Here is a 22,501-nt window from a genome sequence, read left to right as displayed (position 1 = left end):
AAAAGCCGGTAGGCTCTTAGAGCCTGACACAGGTCTGATTTCAACCCTAATTTTAACCCAAATTTATTGATATCATTGAAGCTAATTAAAAAGCGTGAGACTGGGTTTCTTTTTCAACTTCTAATTTTAATCCGCGCTTGTTGGCAGCGCGTTATTTATATTATTTATACTGCACCTGTTTCGGAGGGTAAACATTTAATTATTTTCTCTCTGAGCTGGCTTCCGTTCAAAATTAAAAAAGAACGCGTTTTTGACTCTCGGCGGCGAAAAGGGATTTTTCAAAACAATTTGGTCGCAGCTCTCTTTTTCGTTTAGCTTCTTTTTCTAACTCAATTTAGGCTTCTTGCCGCTTGTTGTTGCTTCCTCTTCCCATTCCGCCAACCCGGCCAACCCGCATCTGACCCATCTACTTGGCCGCATTCTTCCCACATTGATATTTCTCAGAGGCAGCGAGCACGTGAGCCCAGTTCTTTACTTTTAAGGGGTGGATGTCATTAACCAGGTTTTCTTCACCACTTTTCTCGGGGATTTAGCATTGTGATACCCTTATTTTATTTCGCCAAAAGAATGATCAAACCCTTATTTAGTCTGTTTGGAGGCCAAAAATTTCGATTTTTGACCAAATTTGGACCAAAATTTCCGTGAAAAATTCTTAATTTTGCGAAATTATGCAATTTTATTTGAAAATTTTTGTGAAAATTTTATTCAAAATATGAAATTTCGGTCTTGAAATGAACTAAATAAAGGTTTGAACTTTCTTTGATGGAAAAAATAAGGGTGTCACAACGTTAACTCGAAGAGAAAAGGACGGCTTTAGATAGGCTGCTTATCGAAGGCGGCAATTACGGACAGTGCTCCGTGCTCAGCGAAAATGAGCTCTTTGTCTGCGCCGGAATGTGTTTTCGTGGACGAGCCACCGCAAACGAAATTGCGAAAAATTTTACGTTCTACGCGCCCAATTGATACACACGCGCGGCGCAATCTGACGTGGACGCAAATTATTATCAACTGCTGCTCCCGGAACTGCTTGTTTTTTCGAGCGAGAGCGGAGTTCTTGCTTCAATACTTTTCCAGTTAAAAGCGTGTCAAAAACCTGAGTCAGGGATTTAAAAAGAGCTTGAAATGAAAAGCCGCGCAGCGGCTTTTAAAAACGAAGCCGCAAAGCGGCTTCGCCAGAATTACCATTTCATTTATTTTAAACGTAAATTATTATTCTAGCAAAGCCGCTTCGCGGCTTTATTTAAAAAGCCGCTGCGCGGCTTTTCAATCAAGCCCTTTTTCCCAGGCCCAGCCAGAAAATCCATCAAAAAATGAAAAAAGAAACGTAAAAAACCGGAGGAATTTTGAATCGACCAGAAAGTGGCACTTTTGCGTCTTGAAATAAACAGTTCTATTAGGACGTGCGCATAATTATGGGTTGAGTCTTCTTTGTTGGTATATTTAGAAATGTGCGAATGATGATGCGTTGTCGCCGCAAAAATAGCATTTCAGAAATTCAGACATTCAGAAACGCGCGCGTTTTTACATGTTCCGAATACTTCGTTTTTATTCTTTATTCTATTTTGAAGTTCGACAAGAAAAAGGTCAGAAAAGGTCTGATCTATCATCGAAATGAACGAGTTTTAAAGATATTTCAAGTTTCCCTTTTTTAATTCATCGCGAAAGCCGGAATTATTCGCTCAAGCTTCAATTTTGGAGATTTTTTTATTTGAATTGAGTTTTTTGGTAATTTTCTTTTGCTGAGCCGTTTGATACTGTAATGGAAGCTCGTGATAACGGAAGAGGATTTTTTCAATGTAGGGATACAATTATTTTATTCAATAGTCATATAATATTATATGATAGTACGACGTTCTCAATGGTCAAGTGTAGAACTAGATCCTTGCGAGGATACTTATACAGGTGCGACAGTAACCGAGTTTGGTGGATCTCAAGGTAGCTCAACTGCAGCGACCCAAGTTACAGAGTTGTAAATTTGCGGATAGCTAGGCTTACCGGACTAAATTTCGGCCCATATTTCTAGCTTAGTTGGGGGGTCATATGATACAGTGTTAGAAAGCCCAGAAGCTGGGCTTTCATTTGGGCACCATATCAAGGGGTTTGGGTCATGCCCGGAAGGCAAATTATGGGACCGGAAGTTCCCAATTCGGGACAAGAACTCTTCTACCGGTTTTTACGATGGGTTTGGGATATCTAGAGCAAGATTTTAATGGTTCTAAAGAAAGCTCAGAGTCTACACTTTCTTTTCATCTATTTTCCATTGCTCTTGAGATCCCAAACCCATCGAAAATATCGATCGAAGAGTTCTAGTGCCTATTTGGGAACTTCCGGTCCCAAAATTTGGCTTTCAGGCATGACCCAGACCCCTTGATTTTGGGCTCAAATGAAAGCACAGCTTTTGAGAATTCCAAATATGTGCCATAGGACCCCGACTACCCTAGAAAAATTGGCCGAATTTCAGTCCGGTAAGCCTACGGATAGCCTGGATAGACTTAGCCAGCTCAAATCGATTTTTTTCAATAAATTTGCAACTCTTAAAAGGATCTCAACAAACCACAACTAACGGTACATCGCTCCAAGATTCTCGCCCGAAATTCAAATGCCCTGCTGTCACCAGTTGTCGCGCAGAGAATCTCTCCAGTGATGAATACTTCCTTGGATCCTGTTGCGAGAGAGCTGCTACCTGGACCAAGCCGCTAGCAAAATACGAACGTTTCTCGATTGTCCAGAAAATCTACGAAGAAACAGTGAAAGAAGAAGATGCCGCGAAATGTGAAGCTGAAAATGCCGAGAAAAAAGTCAAGAAAGCTGAAAAAGCCCTGACTGAAGCGAAAAGGGCTCTTTTTTCCGCTAGAAAAGAAACAGTATCAATTCAAAAAAAGCTCACTACCAAAAAAGAATTGCGAAAAAAAGCACAGAAACGAATGCGATTTTGCGCGAATGATGCGTTGAAAGAAGAAAACAGCAACAACGGTATTTCAACAAGCAATTTCACAACTTTTCAATTTTGCAAATTTTCATAAAAGTCATGATATTTCTTACAGACGCGTCGATTTCCGCGACCTGCTCTTGCTGCTTTGAGACCTTCGGCAACGAGAACCGCGCGGCTGTTCTCGCAACCTGTGGGCACATGGCCTGTCTCCGCTGCATCTCCTCTCTTTCGCCCAAGAATTGCCCCACCTGCCGGGCCATGTTTACTGACGACAAAATTATCAAGGTTTTTAACTGACACTCTCTTCTCCTCTCAATCCTCTCTTAGTTCTTCTTGCATGCCTCCAATTCTATTTCATCAAAATTTTCCAACGACGATTTTTCAATTTTTCTTTTTTTCAAATTTCTTCAATAAAATCCAAAAAAACCCGAATAAATATACTTTCTCGATAATTTATTTCATCGCGAATCAGAAAGGTGTATCTTTGGTCAGTGCGCGTACCAACTGATGAAATTCTGATTAGCTTCGTCAATTCATTAAATAATTAGTTTAATCGCCGAGTTTTTCGTTTTCTATTTTTCTTGTTCCTCTTGCGTCGTCTTCTCCCGTCGCTGGCGGATTTAAGCCGCAGCGGAACAGAATTTTCCAAGCCAAAAGGAATCTCATCAATGTCACTGTGATTTCGACAGGCGCTGGGGATCGCAAAAAAACCGCCGCTTTGAAGCTCGAAAATTTCATCTTCATGTTCCAAGCAGGAGCATTCGATCCTAAATTTCACTGTCAGCTAGAGTTACTCTAGTAGATTAGAAGCCGGGTTGAGTTAAGTTACCCTGTCTTTATCGTGTTGCAAATTCTGTCCTCGCCGCCGCAGCTGTGGACGTACTCATTTTCGTCGCACAAATCGTTGAATTCGTCCTCCATGCAGATTCGCTCAGCGATCGAGTGCCACGAGCCGCCCAAGTTTGCCAGTGACTCCCAAGTCTGCAGCATATAAACATGTTTCTGGGTCACATCATCTGGATGCTTGGAAACGTCTCTGGTAACCAGAGCCGTCCAGGATTTCCGGGTTGCACGTAGCTCCCATTTATGCGCCTCGCTTTAGAAAGAAGGTCCCTAATGACGCTGCTCTACTTTTCCCGCGATGAGATAGAGGACCTGTGCCTGATTCCGACGCCAAAAAGCATTCGCGCGCCCGCTTGCTTGAGCCTCAGCCCGACGCGTTTGAGCTCCGCCCTGAAAAAAGCAACGTGGCTAGGGTTCAAAGTTCCCAGCTTTATTTGTAAATACCTCTCTCCAGCAGGATAAGCCATCTCGTCCGAGACAATTCCCACAATCAGTGGCACTCCGATTTGACGACGTCCTTGCAACTGGTCTTTTTTGAAAGTTACTTTTTTGATTTTCAATCATTTTTTCGGTTTCGCAAGATTTTTAACCCCTTCGCGGAAGCGCGTCAATCCCAGTGTCGCGAGTTTGAACCGCGATAACCAACCATCCACAGCTTTCCACAAACCGCCAGGCTTTTCTTTATCGCCCTCTCTCTCTCTTTTTGAACACCAAAAATACCAAAACATTGAAATTGGGTGAGCTGGATTTTTTCCCCGCGCGAAATCACTGATCAAAAGATGTAACCGTTCCTGTTTCCAGCAAGTTCGATAGATCATCCAAAGCTCTGGTTAAATTGTGCTGGCTGGTGACTTCTTCGTCGAAGTAGTCGGTCCAGTCTGGGCCTCGCTTTCGCAGCTGGTCCCATAAAAAGTCGATGAGTTCTGTTCTGCTTTTTTGGACTGGATTGAGAGGAATGATCGTCTCGCTGCTCGCGCCGTAAATGATCAGCGAGACTTGAAACGCGTCCGGGCCCATTTCGTCGCCGCTTTCAAAGCTGAGCAAAAGCTGCTCCAGCCAGAAAAAGAAGTTCTTCAAGTTGTCCACGCCTTCGTCTCCCGTTTTTGACTGATGCACGAAAATGACCAAGTCGAAGTAATCGTCTTGGCAGCGCTCTTCGCACGGGAAGTCGTTGCACACTTCGACCAGCTTCAAATTCTTGCAGTCCTCGGCGATTTCTGACGTGGTGTAATTTGCGAGGCAGGGATGGGGATGGCCGATTTGATGGCCCCCGCCGCATCGGGCGCTGCACTTGTCCCAGTGGGAGATGATTCGCTCCACTGGAGGAGGAGGAGTGGAAATAGATGATGTAGAAGTAGTTGTTGTTGTAGTAGTTGTAGTAGTCGTCGTCGTCGTCGTCGTTGTTGTTGTTGTGGTTGTAGTGGTAGTTGTCATGGTCGAAGTAGTCGTATTTGTTGTTGTTGTGATGGTTGTGGTCGTTGTTGTAGTCTTAGTTGTTTCCGGAAGCGTTTTCGTCCGCGTTGAAGTCGTCACTATCGTCGTTTCTGTGAATGTCGTTTCTGTGCTAAAGAAAAAGACTAGTATCACTTTATGCAAAATTGGGTTTCATACGTTGTGATCGTTGTGAACGGTTCTGTCGTCAACTCTGAAGTGGTCGTCTTCATCGCCGAAGTTGTGGTATCTTCGACCTTGTTAAATGGACAGCGCTGATTGCACAGTGGTTTGTCACAGCAGCAGCGGCACACTTTTCATCGAGTTTTGAAAAATGGAGGAAAAATGAGAAAATGAGATTGAAAGAAAGAAAGAGAAAACTCGTTGCTGAGTTCTTGAGATACTGCGGGTTCGGATTTTTCCAGGTTGGGAAGGAGCCAGAATCGCCAGCGACGCCGTACGCGGCCATGTTCTGACACTGCGTAAAGGGAAAAGCGGGGCGGCTGTTTTGGATCCAATTGTTGAAACACGCGAGCGGTTGCTTGCATCCTTTTGAAACGGCCACAGAGCGTCCTTCGTTGTATACGCGTATTGTGGTCTGAAGCACGAGTTACTACTAGTACTACATCCGCTTATCTACTCGCTAAATAACTAAATTACTGAATTACTGGCTCTCGAGTCTTTTGAATTAGTTTTTGCGGGGACACGTGGACTACATAAGTCCAGCGTTTTGATGTTTAAAAAGTGGCGTATTCGATTTGGATAACATAATCAAATGCAAATAATCCGCGTTTACATGTCTGGCTAAAAACTGCCCCAAAGAGTCAAAGCCTCGTGTTTCCCAGCTCCGGATCGGTCCCGTAAAAGGCTATTTTTAAATGCTGCAGTTTCTCGCAAAAGAACTGCTTTTTAGATGAAGCTTTTTTGAACTTCCGATTTCGGCTCAAGTTTGAGTCCTGAGAACTTGTTCTTTCGAGCACTGAAAAAGGCTGAGTGATGGGACAGTTTAAATGATGGGGGCTCGTTTTTAAAGTATTCACTGTCCGACTCGGCGCGCGAATTCTGCCATTAGCTCTTTTTCCCCGAATCAGTCTATTTCGCGAATTTTTAACACGACAGCCCAATTCGTTTGCCATTTTCTCAAGAACGCTTTATTCTGCTAATTGTTTGGAATTTTCCATTTGCAACGGAAAATAGGTGTTTTTAGGCTGCACCTGCAGCGGGAGGCAAATTTGCGTGTTCTGAAAACATGCTCAGACTCAAGGTCTCGACTTTATAAAACGCATTTTTATAAAAAAATGTCAGAGAGTAAACCCCTTCGCATTGTTGATGTGATAGTTTACGAAGATGTTCGCAAATTCGCTCGTGACACTGAAGCCTCCCTTCAGGATTCATATTCCAAAAATCGCCGTGATGCTAAAGGGGGGAGATGAAAATTTTTACAATCGGGATTATAACTCGAAATATATTGTTTGTATTTTTTATATCTTGAGAGTTCTTGAAGATTTTAACAAAAACTTCGAAGCGCTGAGGAAGAAGGCCGAAGATAAGTTAGAAGCTGTTACTCAGGCTTCATTCAAGTTGCGAGACTTGAAGAATGAATATAGAGATGCAAGGATTGGTTAGCTAAATTCTACGTTCGCTTTATTTTTTTATCTTCTATAAAAGTTTAATTATAAAACTATAAACCTAAACCTAAACAAAAGAAATGAGTTTCTTGCCTATGGTGAGGCTCATCCTCAGTTTGCCACTCGTGAAAGCATGGCTTTGCGAGATTGTGAGTCTATGATTGATGATGGCAATTCAGATGATGAGTTTAAACGCCCATCTCCTTCCTACAGCCCGACATCTCATAGCTACAAACCGACGTCTCCTAGCTACAGTCCGACATCTCCTACCGGCTACAGTGCAACTCGCCCATCTTTTTTCCCAGCTGCCCCTCAGTCAACTCCTTTCCCAAAAAATGCGAGCCGTAAGCGAAAACAGAATAACGCTCCTTCTGGAAAAGCAAAACGAACTGCAAATTATCGAAACAACTTCAAAAATGCCATCAATAACTGAAATTTACTAGGATTTTACGAGATATTATTTAGCTTCGATTTTGATTTCTGAATTGATAATCATTTTTGAAATAAACTAAAAAATATCTCGAATTCGTTTTAAAAGCATTCTAAAGGGCATTTAAGCATGTTACATAAAACGAGGGAAACAAGGGCAAGCGTGAAAATTGCGGTTGTTTAGAAAAAAAAAAACGGGCGGAAATTGAAATGCACTTGTTGGACAGACGAAATTCTCACCTGACAAGAAAGTTCGTTGGAAGCGCACGTTACGATATTATGTTGCCCGTCGCATTCTTCTTCCGAGCCTAAATTCAGTTACGTTACCCAAGCTCCAGGCCTCCCATTCAACGAAAGAGAAACGAGTCCACCTTTTCTGGGTGGAGCGCGTTTTTTCCTTTTTAAAATTCAAATTCAAAGGAAAATGGAACGCAGAGGTCAATTCACGAAAAAAACGGAGAAACTCACTTTTCCGCGAAAATGAGCATTATTTTTGCTCGGGAAGCTGTGTAGAAATCCTGAGTCAGGTTCTGAAAAAGCTAAAATCAAAAGCCGCGCAGCGGCTTTTTTCTAAAACTAGCCGCTTTGCGGCTTCGGATATATAACCAATTCAATGTCTTATTAAATCCTGACTCAGGTTTTCTACTCAGATTTTTTCTTGCCGAGCTCTAGATAACTAGAATCATCAAAAATGAGTGAAGCAAGAAATGTAAGAATGTCGTTTATGCGTTCCTTTCCGCGAAAAAACGGCGAATCTCTTTATCAGCAGCGTCTCTCAATAATCTTTACCCGCGTTATCGCATTTGTAGCATTCAAGATGATAGCCGGGTTTTCGGAAGTTGGGCACTTGCCACTGCCGAGCCCGAGTTGCCATCCAAAAAAGGCTGAAACAAAGCAGTTTTACTTTCTCTTGTCCCATCTTTTTGGGTTGATTCAGGATTTTAGCGCAACTGTCGAGTTTTTAAAGGAACGCGTGAAATTTCGCCCAGACGGAAGGGATCAATGATTACGTATGTTTCGCCAAATCGACGTAGCTTTTTTTGTGACGTTTTTTTTTTCAAAAAATTCGAAAAATTTTCGAAATTATTCGAAAATTTTCGAGAAATTCGAAAAAATTGTGAAAGAGTCCGAAAAAATTTTAAAAAATTCGAAGAAATTCGGAAAATTTTTGTGAAAAAAATTTCGAAATATTTAATTCTAGCGTCACAAGAACTTATAAAAAGGTCTTAGCCTTCTTTTGACGAATGAAATTAAGGGTATCACTCTTTTTTTTATTTTTCCGGAAAATGGGAAAGAGAGATGTTTGATTAGGGCGAAGAAATTGCATCTTTTGCGGCGATCATAAATTATGGCGAAATGTGATTCTTAGGAAGGAACTGAGCGGGTTTATCATTTTTTGACTCTAGAAACGTGCTTCGCCTCGGTGTACTGAGATTAGACGCACTTCCTCCTCCTGACGTCACAACCTTTTTCTAGAGCGAGGGCAAGATGGCTTTTCATTTCAGTTTTTTCACTCCCTGACTCAGGTTTTCTACACAGGTTGCCGAGCTCAGGCCTTTCTGATCATCGAAAAGGGTATTTTCTCAGAGCTCTTTTACGATATTACGATATTTTCCCATAATGGGAAAATCGGCCTCTTTTTCTGGTTTCCTTTCGAAGCACTAGAATATTCTTCTTGCCCAAACAAGCCCTTCCGTATTCGTGATTCATCGGGAAAACGAAGCTCTTGCAAATCCAAAATCAACAGAACCACTACTCAGTACCAACAAACAAACACGTCATGAGCAGCTCCCCAATTTTCGCTAATCACTAAGCACGAACCAACAGTGGAAATTTGGACCCGTTCAATCACTATTTGCTCAACATAAATATAAAAGGTCTGTCGCCCTCCTCATCTGCAACCCATCAATTCCACGACAACAGCACTCGTAAATTTTCTTTTCAGAAAAAGATGGAAATGGAACTTTTGAGAAAAAGCAAAGTCAGCATTTTTCCAGGTTTGGAAGGAGAGAAAAGAGGATAGAATAAACACGTGATTTACTAGATGACTGGGAGCCCGAATGCGACAAAATCGGAGGCAACGCTGATGGCTCTTTTGAAGCGGATGCCGACGACCAGTTTTTTGTCTTGTTGATTTTGGCTTATGTGCAGCTCTCTCTTCCTGCAGTCACGCTGATTGCCAGCTGTATTCAAGCTAGAATGGAGGTAACGACGACGTTTGAAAATTAAGGGGATAGACGGCAAACGAGAATTTTTTTCAAAATATTCTTCGTAATTTTACGAAGTGATGCCCTTATTTTACTTTGCTAATAGAAAGCTAAAATTTATGTCTAGGTCAGGCTCGGCAATCTAAGTAAAAACCCTGAGTCAGATTCTGAAAGATCTATATTTGAATTTTCAGACCCTGACTCAGGTATTTTTACACGGGTTGCCGAGCCTGAACTAGATAAAAGTTTAACCTTCAATTAGTAAAGCAAATTAAGGGTATCACTTCGTAGAATTCTGAAGAAAAATCCTCGTTTTCAATTAAGGGTGCCTACCCCCTTAATTTCCTTTTCTAGGGGTCGAAGTACAGTCTCTCTTCGAACATTCTTGGACTGGCTTCCATCGCTGGCGCTTCCTGCTACCTGAGCTTTTACTACATCGGTATTTACGGCTAAATTTGTTTGAAACCGCACTCATTTTGCTTGAAGACTGGGATCCAACAGAAGAACAACAGACCCTCTACAAAAACCTCTTCAAAAGCTCAGTCGGCATTTCGATGGGAATCACGTGCATCGGCGGCCTGATCCTGCTCTTTTTCACGCTTTACTTCCTGGCGCAGCTGCTCTGCCGCGACTGCGAATTCGGCAACAGGGCCAAATCCCTCGTCTCCTTCATCTGCGCCAGCGTCGGTCAGTTGCTTATTTTGCTCCGCCGCTTGCTTGTTTTCGAAATAGCGCTTTATAAAAAAAAACCCGTCAATCGGATTTGTACTTGTGCTTTTTAAAAATTAGCGATCGTTAGTAACGCCACTAGACGCAGTTTTTTTTTACAATTTCGCTTGGCGAAATTTACAAAAGAACAAGAATTCTCTCCATTTTCCACGCTCAGCAAGCTGTGAAGAAACCTCAGTCAGGGTCTTGAAAGATCTTTGATGAAAAGCCGCGGAGCGGCTTTTTTAAAAACGAAGCCGCTCCGCGGCTTCGCCAAAAATACCACCATGATATCTTCTTTCATCTCTTTCAGGACCCTGACTCAGGTTTCTACACAGGTTTCTGTATTAACCATTTTTTCGTAAAGTGTTGCCCCTTCTATTTGGTGAAATAAAAATAAGGGTTTCCCTTTGCTAAACTCGATCTAAGCGAAAAAGAATGCTCTAAAATGCTCGTTTTCAGTGCTGGTTCTTCTTATCTCCGCCCCCGCTGGCACCGTAATCTTGGGCTGGAAATATGCCTTTGGAAGTTGCGATAGCGTTCTCGACTGCATCGCCGTTCACGAACAAAACTGTACATTACTCGTAAAATCACTGTAAATAATTAAAGAGGCCTTTTTTCTCCAAAAATGCAAACAAAAGTGAAGATCTTCACTTTTGCTTGTTTTGGAAAACAAGTTTATTCCGTGAAAGCGGCGGAGAAAAAGTGCCACAGAGAGCACTATTTAGCAGCTTAGCGTTTTTTCTTATTCTAGAGGCGACTTTCTAAATCGCCGCAGCGAGGTCGAAACTACGCGACTCACTTGGCATAGTTGGCATGACGAGCTCATTCCAGCCCTTTTTCTTCTTGAGAGGCTCCCACGCTCTCTCCTTTCTACCCCTCCAGCTCAAGTTGCTCCAGAAAGAAGCAGGACTCAGACGAATTCGAAATTCCCACTCCCCAAAATTCCGAATTTTCTAAATTCCTTTTTCCAATTTTGGGCTAGCAGGAATTTTTTGGAACTTTTTATTTTTAGACGAATTTCGAGGGATTTTTCTGGGTCGAAGAATTTCATGCATTGCTTGTCTCACTTCGTGCGGAAATTTTGCTTGTTTTGATGTCACGTGATGCGTGAATCAGTCGATATTTAAGGAGACCCGCCGATTTCAATTTTGAAGTAGAAGAAAAACAGTCGTTTTTAAATGAAGATTCCAGCACCTCTTTTCAGATATTAAATGAATCATATATTTAATAACAACATGGCTCCTAAGACTTTTGAATTTTTCTATTCTCAATAAAATGACTGATCATGAGTTTAGTCGGTGGATTCGGAACTTACCGTATAAAAAGTAAAATGAATACATCATCAGATACATCCTCTAGCCAATTCGTCCTGAAAATTTGTGATAAAAATTCTTCGATTACTGTTAAAATTTCCAACCTCAAAATAAATTTAATATTTGATGATTAGTAGCTTGATTGTTGGTATTGCGAGTTTGGATCTACCCTTGGCTGACAACTCGTCAAGGCGTATATTTTGAAAACGTCATGTTTCGGGGAAAGGTGCCGTCCGCCATAAAGTATCTGATAACTTCCTCATCCCCACTGCGCAGGTAACTATAACACAGACTGGCGCTTATCAGTCTCCTGCTGGGTTTTCGGCCTCGAGTCCGAAGAAGGCCAACCCTGTCAAAAGCGGGAAGCGCAAAACAAGATCGCTATCCTCTTTTTCCCTTTTTGCTTGTAAATTTCGCATATGTCCAGAACAAAAAAAAACGAGAGTACAAATTTCTTATCTTCGCGACCTTTTTTCATCCACGTTTCTGAAGATAAAAGTGCGATGAATAATCGAAAATTCTAGTGCTGAACTTCTCAAAGACCTGTCTAGAAAACCTGAGTCAGGCCCTTAGTCAGGAAAAAGACTCTCATCTCAATCTATTTTTAATTCAATTTTTTGTCCACAAAAACCGGTTCTGGCTGCTGATTTTTCAGAAAAACTGAGAAAAACAGCAGGGGCGGTGGAAACAGGGGATTTTTACGTAGCGGAAGAAACTGTTCGCCCGGCTATTTTCGACTTCCTCCAATTTTCGGGACTTCGGGGAAAGGGCTTTTTCAGCTTGTTGACGTCGCAAACCCACGTCACTTTCTCTTTTTTCTTTTTCGTAACTAGAATCGCGAATTTCTGCTTTTTTGCCGAATCTTTAAATTTTTTAATTTTTGATTTTTTAATTTTTGATTTTTCTAATTTTTGATTTTTACAATTTCTGCTATTTTTTCTGGAGAAGAAAAACGATGATTAAAGCGCGATTACGAGAATAGCTGAGTTTGTTTTGTGTTTATTGTTACTCTGTGTCGTTTAGTATACGAGAGAGCGAATTTAGCAAACGCCACGTTATTCGATAAGGCGACGCATCTTCGCGAAAAATGGACTAACTCACTCGCTATTTAGAACATTAACAACTCTCCTCTTTTCTGCGTTTATTCTTGCGGGAGGGGTTAAAAGTCAATCATCGGCAAAATATGGCGCGTTAGCGAATTTCCTCAACTCTGAATTTTGGCCTGTTGGGCGACAAAATTCCAAAGCCATAAAAATCGTCTAAACGCGGATAAAAGTATCTCCAGCTAAATAGTAACTCCTTGACTCTCTTTGACAGGCAGAGCAAATAATTCTCCCTGGCGTAAGTTTTCCAAATCTTTGCAGAATTTTGGGAAGCCGAAAAGAATCACCCGCCGAAAATTGATAAAAAAAGCGCGAGAAAAGAGTGATTTCGATGGGGGAGAAAAATAAAGCGTTCCAAGGTCAGTTTTTTATTTCCCGCTTCTGTTCGATTTCGATTCTGACAGCTTTTTTACAATTTTTCTTACAATAAAAAGTGCTTCGTAAAATGCTCAAGCAAATAGAATGCTTCTTTTTCTTGAGAAGAAACGATAAAATTACGATTTTTTGCTTTATGTATAAAAACGTTTATTCAAAAGGCGATTTGCGCGCCGAGGACATGCAAGTTGCCCCGGAAGAAAACAAGGAAGAGAACCAGGAAAATCAGGAAAATCAGGAAAACAAAAGTTCCAGGAAAAAGTCCGGAAATAACGAGAAAAAGAGGTCATTTTTTTATGAAAAAAGAGAAGGTCTGTCATCCGAAAATTTCAAAGATCATCCGGCTGTCTTGTCATTTCGTACAGTAATTGCAGTACTTAGATAGTTAGGTCTGCTTTCTTTCCTAAATTACATGTTGCCAGGAAAAAGGGCTGCCTTCTGGGCTTGGAAACCTGTGAAGAAAACCTGAGTCAGGTTCTCAAAGAGCTAAAATTTAAAGCCGCAACGCGGCTTTTTAAACTAAGCCCAGACTCTAACCCGAATTCCGAGACTTCCAAAAAGCAGTAAATCGTCGCTGACCTACATCTTCATCGGCGTCGTAGCAGCAGCCCGAATCGCCCATGGTTTTTCACCTCCATCACTGGCCCAACTCTGCCCAGCCTCGCCTACAACTGCGACGTTTCTGTCGCAGATGTTTCATCTGTTTTTCGTGGAGAGGGCTCGGCAATGTGGTTGGAGCGATCGCAGCTGGCATCATTTTTCCGAGGCTTCCGTCCGGAAAGGTCAAATTGCTCACTATCGGTGGCACGCTACTGTTCAACGGGGCGTTTATGGCTGTCATGCCCTTCGTGACGGAACTCTGGCTGCTCGGAACTGTGGCCTTTGCTACCACGCTCACGAGTTCTTATTTCAACACGGGCTTGGAGTCGCTTTCGCTGAACATCTTCGGCGTTGGCGGATCAACTTGGGTCATCGCCATCTACCACGCGTTCTTCACTATTGGAGGCTTTTTGGCGCCCCTGCTCGTTCAGGTTTTCAAGTCCAATGATCCCCTCAAGGTAAAAATTTCTCTTTCTTCATTTTCTTCATCAAAAACTTTGAGGAATGCGTCACCGGCGGCGACAACTTCACCGACTACGGCAAGAACTACTCTTCAGGCAATCACTTCGACCTCAGTAAGAAAATCCTCCAAACATCCATTTTCATCCCTTTTTCAGTCGATGAAGACGTCCTCCCACCATATCTGATCGTCGGTGCAATCGTCCTCGCCAGTGGAATATTCACCTGTGTTTGCGCCGTCTGGAAGCTCATAGAAAAACTGACCACTGCCAAACATGACGAGGTTTAGTGTTTCATCATCATCAGCAATAAAAGAGAGAATAGGTCGATTTGCGCGGAGAAGATCCCTGGCAAAAACTCCTTCTTTTCTTCATGTTCACGATGCTTATTCACGCTTGCTGCGGAAACGCCGATACCATCTTCCAGGTAAAACTGAGCTCGACAACCTGTGTAGAAATCCTGACTCAGGGTCTCAAATAATTTTACGCGGCTTTTCATCGGAAACCCTGACTCAAGATTTCTATACAGGTTTTCGAGCCGAATTCTAGCTCTTTTCGAGCCCCGGGCAAAAATACAGTCAATAACTCCTATCTTCCTTTTAGTCGTACATCTACTACTACGCACTTTGCGCGGAAGCGTTCGACTGGGATCCCGTAAAAGCCAACTACATCAACATGATCTTCTGGGCTGCCTTTATCGTCGGAAGATTCAGCGGAACGTACGTTGCTAGAAAGCTAAAACCGACCTTTTTGATCTTGATTTATTTCACTGGCTCTACAATCGGAATCAGGAAAAGCAAGAAAAATAATGGCCAATGAGTCATTGGCAATGACTTTTGCCATTTTTGACTGATTTTTTCATGCTTCAACAAGTTTGATTCTCGGAGTGGACGGCAATGCCGGCGGAAGTTCAAACGACGCAATTTTATACACAGCTACTGTCATTTACGGACTGTTCGTTTCTCAAGTCTACGCCAGCTCCACCAGTCTCTGCAACAGCTTTACTAATCTCGGCCTCACCTACGTCTTCATCAACAATCTCGGCTCCTCGATCGGCACCATGATTGCTCCAACAGTCACTGGTCGGAAATTAAACGCGCTCAATTCCTGATAATTTCGAATTCAGGAAATTACATCGAAGAGTCGCCGATTTCATTCGCCTGGGCGTGTTTCGTCTTCTGCACGGGCGGTCTTTTCTTTGAAGTCTTTGTCCATCTCGAAGGGTTTAGGATCATGGATGGCACTTCCTACGCAACTACGATGAAGGAACGGTCGTATAGAATTTCATTTTCCTACTTTTCAAATCGAGAAGCCATTTGCGGCTTCGAGGAAAAAGTGAAAAAGCCGCGCTTTGTGCGGCTTAAAATATATTTTGCTCGAAGCCGCAAGCGGCTTCTCAATTTGAAAAGAAACTGGGACATTTGGGAGAAGCTCTGAGGAATAATCGAAATTCTAGATGTCAACCCACTTATGCCATATAAGGACCATAACACCGATGGTACTTTTGCGGGTCTGGCTCAATTATAATCATTCTTCGTTAGCATGCCTCACACCACTTTGCATGTCGCGGTGGTGACCGCAACGATTTGAGTAAAACAGGGTCCAAGATCATCGAACTATCTAATTGGACGAATTTTTGTAGCCTGGGCACAGGCTCGTATCCCTCAACCTCAATCTGAAATCTCGACCTTCTCGAAAAGGCATTCTTCCGCTGCTCGTTTCCAGTAGAAGGCTTTGGAGAAGCAGCGCAAAAGCCAAGCGAAGAGGTTTCCCCTGAAATCAAGGAAGAGAACAAAGCTGAAAAATACGACGCGGCGGATGACGAAGCGGAATTTTAGAGAATTTGAAAAAATGAAATATGAATTTTAAAAACTGCTGTCAAAAGATTTTTGATACATGAATACAATTTTGTACTATCGTGTGAAATTTTCGGTGAAAATCAAAGACGAGTCATTTTCGTTTGCTTTGGAAAGCGAGGCGGGTTTTATTGTCGGCGACAAATGATAAGAGCTGGGTCCTGCATATCGAGGGTGATATTTGCCGGTCGATTAAGGGGCCCTAAAGCGGACAAATATTAACCTGGTTAGTTCCAACGAGCAGCGGAAGCGCATTTGACAAGCCGCGCAAATCACCCGCGTCTGCTCGCGAACTGCCTCGCTGCCCCCAACACTGACCTTTTTCTTAAGTTTTCGGAGAGCTTCGGGCTCCAAGGCAGGGAACTGCCCAAGTTGTTGTGTTTTTCGCGGCTGCGCAGCTTTTGCTTTGATGTTGTTTTATATTTGCTGGTTCTATATTTGGCTTCTGGCGACTGTGACATTTGAAGGTCTCGCCTGACAATTCTCGGATTCATGAATCAAGATTTGTTAATAATTTATGGGCGGCGGCTCTCTTTCTCTCTTCTGATAAGAAGCCAAAAGGCCTCTTCTTTCAGAACCATGTACCATGGTGCTCTTCTTCTCCGTTGCCTCGCTGCTTCTTCTTGTTGGTGTTGGTTACATCAAACTGCTTTTAATAATTCATCGCGCATTTCTTGAAGATTTGATGAAGAAATCGTCAAATAGAAAATCAACTGGCGCATGAAATTAGAAATAAAATAGAATTAATGCCGTTTATTCGAGAAAAAACGCTTCCTTTTCTTCAAAATTCAGAAAAAAGCTTCAGTGGCGAAAAGATACAGTCTCGCGGCGGAGCATTCGGGAGCCATAAAATCTCGAAAATCTCCCTTCCTCAGTAGGCTTCATACGTCAGCTGTCTGTGGGGTGTATTTAGCGAAGCTCTTGAGCGAAAGAGTTCGCCCTCCTTTTACGGGCTCGTTTCTGGCGCTTTTATTGAAGCCAGATGAGGCCACCTTGACAGATCTTACTTCCCCTCTCTTTCCAGCTCTCTCAAAAGCTGACTCAAAGATTCAATCAAAAGCCGCGCAGCGGCTTTTTCAAAAACTAAGCCGCGAAGCGGCTTCGCCAAAATAAACATATATATTGTATTAATACTCTGCGAAACCGCTATGGATTTGGAGCTTTTACAGAAGCCAGCTAGTCCCCTTAGAGCAGTTGGGCTTGAACGGTGGTTTATGAATTGATATTTGTCGATTTAAAGCTATTTGAAAAATGATATTTGATTTGGAATTGCGCGCCGATTTGCACAATTGAAATTGGCAATTGATTTTGCGACACTCTCGAAATTTAACCGTCCACCGCTGAGATAGTAAATTACTTCGATCCCAAAATGCCACGAAGGCTTTGCGCCCGCTTTTTGATTAAGGGTACCCCGGCTGATAATAAAAACAAAGCCGGAAAGTGGCTCCGCGAAAACTGCCATTTCAATCTTTCTTTTTGGACCCTGACTCAGGTTTTTACACAGGTTTTTGACCCGAGCGCTCAATGCCAAGGACAGGGTTAATGAATAAGTTAAGGGTGTCAGGTTAATAATGAACAGGAATTCCCGTCTCCCCTCTCTCTTTTTCAAGAAATACAACTGTTTTAATCCACTACTGTATAATTACTATTAATCACAAATTAAGAACTTCTTTTCCACAAAAAAGAGCGCGTAATTATAAAGAACGAAAAGAGGCCCTAGCAGAATAAATTGGACGGTGTCAGGAGAAGCGGCGGGTAAACAGTCACTTTTTATTTTCACAAATGCATCGTCGCAGCGATTTCAGCGGCATAACGACTCCCAGTGAGAGAATACATACAGGCAGGGACGTAGCCAGACGCAGCTTCAAATGAGAAACAAAAAAAAAGAGAGAAAAAAAGAGGGAGAGACAGAAAATTAGCAAAGATTAGATGTAACCCTAACTCTTAAATTCTTAAAGAACAGGACTTGACAACCTGTGAAAAAAACCTGAGTCAGGTTCTGAAGCAGCAGAATCAATTTCATCAGACTTTAAGGACCCCTCCTTGAATATTCCTTAAGGGGGGGGGTCCTTAAAGTTTGATAAATTGATCTCTTCAGACCCTGACTCAGGTTTTCTACACAGGTTGTCGAGCTCAGCTCAAGCAAAAAGAGCTGAAACTGAAAAAAAAGCTTGAAGCTGCTTGAAATTGGCATTTATTGAAATCGGCGCACTGGAATCACCTTCGCCGCACTCGACACAGAACATCCCAATTTTTTTTTTTAATAACACTTTTTTTTCTTTCAAATTTAAGTTTTTCCAATGTTCAATTTTCTAATTCAAAAAGAGAAAAAGAAAGTAACGGTGAAAGAGAAAGAGATAGCATTTTTCATGCTTGGGCAAATCTCAGGTTTATGGTAATCACACAAGACTATTTTCTCTTGTCTCACGTTCAGCAGCACCTGTATGGATCGCCGCACATTTCTATTTTTGAAGAATAATTCCAGAAATTAGAGATTTGCCACGATTTCTTTCATAATTTTTGACGCTGCAGACAGATCTAATTTAAGACCACTCTTGAGAGCAGGGTTCGGTAATTTGAGCTCAAGCTAAAACTCATTTTGGCTAGACGCTCAAATTTCCTCAAATTGAGAACTCAAAGTGACTTGAGAAATCATTTTGAGAAGATTTGAGATTTTGAGAGTTTTGAGTTTTTGGGAGATTTGAGAGTTTTGAGTTTTCAAAACTCAAATTAAGCGAGCGCTTCCTTGATTGGCTCATGGATCGCCAGAATTGATTTCTCATCTCTGAGTTCTCAAAACTCAAATTAAAAAACGTGAGTCTCAAGCTTTGTTTCCTTGAGTTTTAGCGTGAGCTCAAATTACCGAACCCTGCTTGAGAGAAAGGAAAAAAACAATATTTTGAGCCGATTTTCGAGTCAAAAACGGGTTCAAAAAGCAAGATTGGATTTCCCGGAAAATAGGTTTTTTCGCGAATCAGCTTTTCCGTGAAGTAGACTTTCCGCAATTCACGGAAAAGCTAATTTTGGGTAAAATCCTGTTTTCACCGTATTCTCCCAATTTTTCTATTTTTCTGTTATTTTCGATTAAAAATTGAAAATTAATGCATTTTATTAATTATAAACAGAAATAATTTATATAAATTGTATATTTGTTTCCTTATTTATTTTGAAAATTGAAAAATTGGGAAATGTAAAATTATTCATTTAGAGTTAACATTTAATTGGGGCGGCGAGAGGTGTCTTATCGATACTCGTGCATTAAATATAATTTCAATACGCATCAAGAAGAAGGAAAAAATGAAAATGCGACATCCCCAGTTTCAAGACAGAGACAAACAATATTGATGGCATTGCTTGGCCGCTTCTTTTTTTTTTATTTTAAGCTGAGAAGAAGATTTGTCAGACCCTGAGTCAGGTTTTCTACACCGATTTTCGAGCCCAGAGAATATTTGATCTAAGCTCGGCAACCTGTGTAAAATCCTGATACATGGTTCTGAAAGAGCATCGATAAAAAGCCTCGTAGCTCTTTCAGAACCCTGACTCAGGTTTCTACACAGGTTGCCGAGCGTGCTTTCGCTTTTTATTCGCTTTCTAGTAGGGTAGCTTCTTAATGCGTACTTAAATGGCACTGTCTCGTGAATCATGAGGTGGCCACTTAAGTTATTGAGTCGTAAATTCCTCACGCTGACTTCGCGATAATTGCTTCAATTTGTCTCTTATGAAGACTTTAGACTTTCTTTTTTTTTTTTCTATTCTGATCGAGATCATCAACGATTCTGAAACGATTCAAAAAGACCTAGCCCTTTTTTAATCCCGCTAGATTTTCACTCACAGAGATCGCAGCTCAGAAGAGACGGGAAAGGGTTTATTGTTATTTACTGTCACTTCAGTTCTTTTAGTTCAAAACAGTATGTTGGGTTTTATGAAAATTTTGGGCAAAAAAATATCGATTTTTTGCCCAAAATTTTTTGAGCTAAAATTTCAAGCTGGGTTCGGAAACCTATGAACAAAACCCGAGTCAGGGTTTTAGACTCCTGAGTCAGGTTTTCTGCACAGGTTCCCAAACCCAGCTAAATTTTTGCCTCAAAAACGTGCCTTTTTGAATCGTTTATTGAAGCATCTTTTTTCTCTGGAAAATAACTGTAGAAACTAGTACAGTAACTTATCAATTTTAGACTGATCAGACTTGAAAAGTTTCGAATCTCAGAATCGATTAAAAAACAACAAGGAAAAAAAAACAAAAAAAAACGAAGAACCTCTCGATTTTCTTTCAAAAAGAAAAATCAGCTTCTTTTGAAATCGCTACTTTTTCTACTTTTTGAAAAAAAGATGAGTGAAAAAAGCGAGAAGTCGGAAATCAAGCTCGACGAGGTCAAAAAAGAGCTCGAAAAGACGACCGAAACTGTCGAAGAGAAAACTGCCGAAACTGCCGAAAACGCTGAAAACAACGAAGAAGAGGAGGAGGAGGGAGAAGATTCCTTTCCTGAGCTAGTTCCAAAGGTATGGCGTCTTGTTTTCTGTGATTACAGTGCTTTTTACAGGCACATGACAAGTCCCACCAGACGAAACGGAGAGGAACGGGCTTTGTTTTCGACGAGAGCGCAGAGGAAACAGAAAAACAGAAAAAAGGAACGCGCTAAATTAAATTTCAAAATTATGAAAAAATAAATGTATAAAAAAATTAATATAAAAATATTTGTTTATCGATAATTTATTAGCGCGATAAAAAGCTCTTCAAAAAACTTTCGAAAGCGCGAAAAATGAAATTTTAGAAGAGGAAGAGGAAGAAGAAGAAGAAGTGGAGGAAAAAAAAGAAGAAGAGAGTAGTCCAAAAGAATCAAGTTCTAGCAAAGAAACAAGCCAAAATCCGAAATCCAGCGCGAATTCTTCTGAATCCTCGGTACTCATTTTTTCATTAGCGGCTTTTATGTTCTTTCTTGGCTCATAAGCCTGTGTCGAAACCTGAGTCAGGGTCCTGAAAAAGCTTGAATTGGAGAATCGAGCCGTTTTTCAGGACCCTCACTCAGGTTTAACACAGGTTTCTGAGTACAGAAGCTTGTATCATTGATTCATGAATATTCTAATATTCGTATACCTAAATCTGTATATCTCTAGGCATCAAAATCATCTGATTCGGCGAGCGAATCGTCCATTAGCAAATAATTGCCGATAAATATTTAAGGAATGTGGCCGATTTAATTATACAAAGTAAATGTCTAAAAAATGAAGCAATCTAAGCCGGGCTTATTTGATCCGGGCGCAGTTTTATTATTTGCGCCAAACGTCACCAAAAATCGAGCACTTTCAAGAAAAGTTTAAAAAGAAAAAAAACTGAAATCAACAAAACCAACAACATCAATATCAACAAATATTGGAAACAACCGACTCCGAGGAAAAACAACAAATATCTGCGAGAAAAAATTTTAAAAAAAAAATCAGATCAATTTTTCAACTTTTAACTGTACGCAAACAAAAATATAAATACGATTATAAAAAGAACAGTTGCTCGGCTCGGCAAGCTGTGCAGAAAACCTGAGTCAGGGATCCTGAAATTGGCTGCACAGCTCTCTCAGGACCCTGACTCAGGTTTCTACACAGGTCGCCATGAAATCGTAGTGCTGAATTACTAAGAAAGGTACAGTACTACAGTTGTGGTTAGTTTCTCTACTTGGTTACAGATCTCTTTCATCAGCAGATTTTCTATTGATAAGGCGCAGCGGGAGTTCAACCTCAGCCCGGAATTTTCTTCATTTGGCGCCCTCTTTTGGACATTTTTCGACATAAATATGATTGTTTTTTTTTCGAAAATATTCATAAAATGAAACGAAATGGATTACCATATCTAGTTTGAAGATATTGAATGAAACCTGATGACTGCCGAGACCGAGACTTGCTGAAATGGTGATATTTCTGTTCAATAAATGAAGAAATTTAAGATATCTTGTTTTTTGTATTCGCGATAGACTGGCAGAAAGTTGAACGAAAGGACTTTACAAGGGTCGAAAATGGAAAGTTTGCATACCGAACTGAATTGACTTTTTGTTCTTATGCATTCTCAAAACACTCATTTGACGAATTAACACATGTAACGATAATAATTGACTTTGATGTTTACGAAGAAATCGGCTTTTTCTCGTAGAGTTCGTCAATCTTCTTTTGGTCGTCGGAATCGATCGAGTCGTAGATTTTCTCCCGCTCAGCTTCTTTTTTCGCCCCTTCTTCGTCTTCTAGCGCTTTTTATCGGATTTGAAAATCGAAGTCGAAAGTCGCGATGGAAAAAGAGATCGGAAAACGACATCCTCTCTTCCATGATTTCCGAAAGGCGGGATTATTTATTTTTAGCGCGGCGTTCAATTTCAGCTTCGCGGCCTTTTTGAACGATTTTTCTAAAATTAGAACAACTGGAAAACAAGCGGGCACCGTTTCCGTGTTTCAATCCGATTCCTTTCAGATCCGCTGGAGTGGGTTCGGCCGGCTTCACTTTTTCAGCAGCAGCGGCGGCGCGCTCCTCCGCGAGTTTTTGCTGCTTGGCTTTTTCCTCCATCGCCGTTCGGATTTTGGTCACGACGATCATCAACGCTGCGATGACGCCGATGCCAATGGCGCCCTTGATTG

At 41.4% G+C, this 22,501-nt stretch overlaps 5 protein-coding genes across 5 annotated transcripts; 4 read left to right on the top strand and 1 right to left on the bottom strand.

Annotated features, from left to right (window-relative positions):
* Positions 1-4,540: 4,540 nt before the first annotated feature.
* LOC145706929 (uncharacterized) lies at positions 4,541-8,161 on the bottom strand. Its single transcript, XM_081784385.1, has 5 exons — positions 8,053-8,161; positions 7,504-7,571; positions 5,588-5,804; positions 5,387-5,519; positions 4,541-5,339 (listed from the first exon to the last, which is right to left on the bottom strand). The coding sequence occupies exons 1-5, from the start codon at positions 8,135-8,137 to the stop codon at positions 4,541-4,543; spliced, it is 1,302 nt and encodes a 433-aa protein (XP_081640511.1). The 5' UTR covers positions 8,138-8,161.
* Positions 8,162-9,173: 1,012 nt separating this feature from the next.
* On the top strand, positions 9,174-10,801 carry LOC145709671 (uncharacterized). The gene is made up of 5 exons (XM_081787365.1): positions 9,174-9,260; positions 9,308-9,468; positions 9,825-9,909; positions 9,957-10,157; positions 10,641-10,801. Exons 1-5 carry the CDS (start codon positions 9,215-9,217, stop codon positions 10,775-10,777), a joined length of 630 nt encoding a protein of 209 aa, XP_081643491.1. The 5' UTR covers positions 9,174-9,214; the 3' UTR covers positions 10,778-10,801.
* Positions 10,802-13,802: 3,001 nt separating this feature from the next.
* Positions 13,803-14,849, top strand: LOC145706927 (uncharacterized). Its single transcript, XM_081784383.1, has 5 exons — positions 13,803-14,030; positions 14,075-14,147; positions 14,190-14,314; positions 14,356-14,457; positions 14,634-14,849. The coding sequence occupies exons 1-5, from the start codon at positions 13,803-13,805 to the stop codon at positions 14,847-14,849; spliced, it is 744 nt and encodes a 247-aa protein (XP_081640509.1).
* Positions 14,846-15,868, top strand: LOC145706924 (uncharacterized). Its single transcript, XM_081784379.1, has 4 exons — positions 14,846-14,856; positions 14,904-15,112; positions 15,157-15,365; positions 15,731-15,868. The coding sequence occupies exons 1-4, from the start codon at positions 14,846-14,848 to the stop codon at positions 15,866-15,868; spliced, it is 567 nt and encodes a 188-aa protein (XP_081640505.1).
* A 4,197-nt stretch (positions 15,869-20,065) lies between these two features.
* LOC145708184 (uncharacterized) lies at positions 20,066-21,404 on the top strand. Its single transcript, XM_081785834.1, has 5 exons — positions 20,066-20,386; positions 20,428-20,515; positions 20,617-20,786; positions 21,002-21,068; positions 21,196-21,404. Exons 1-4 carry the CDS (start codon positions 20,216-20,218, stop codon positions 21,047-21,049), a joined length of 477 nt encoding a protein of 158 aa, XP_081641960.1. The 5' UTR covers positions 20,066-20,215; the 3' UTR covers positions 21,050-21,068; positions 21,196-21,404.
* The last annotated feature ends 1,097 nt before the right edge of the window (positions 21,405-22,501 follow it).

Source organism: Oikopleura dioica, chromosome XSR (assembly GCF_907165135.1).
Source record: "Oikopleura dioica chromosome XSR, OKI2018_I68_1.0, whole genome shotgun sequence".
Taxonomy (NCBI): domain Eukaryota; kingdom Metazoa; phylum Chordata; class Appendicularia; order Copelata; family Oikopleuridae; genus Oikopleura; species Oikopleura dioica.
This window is presented reverse-complemented; position numbering and strand designations above follow the sequence as displayed.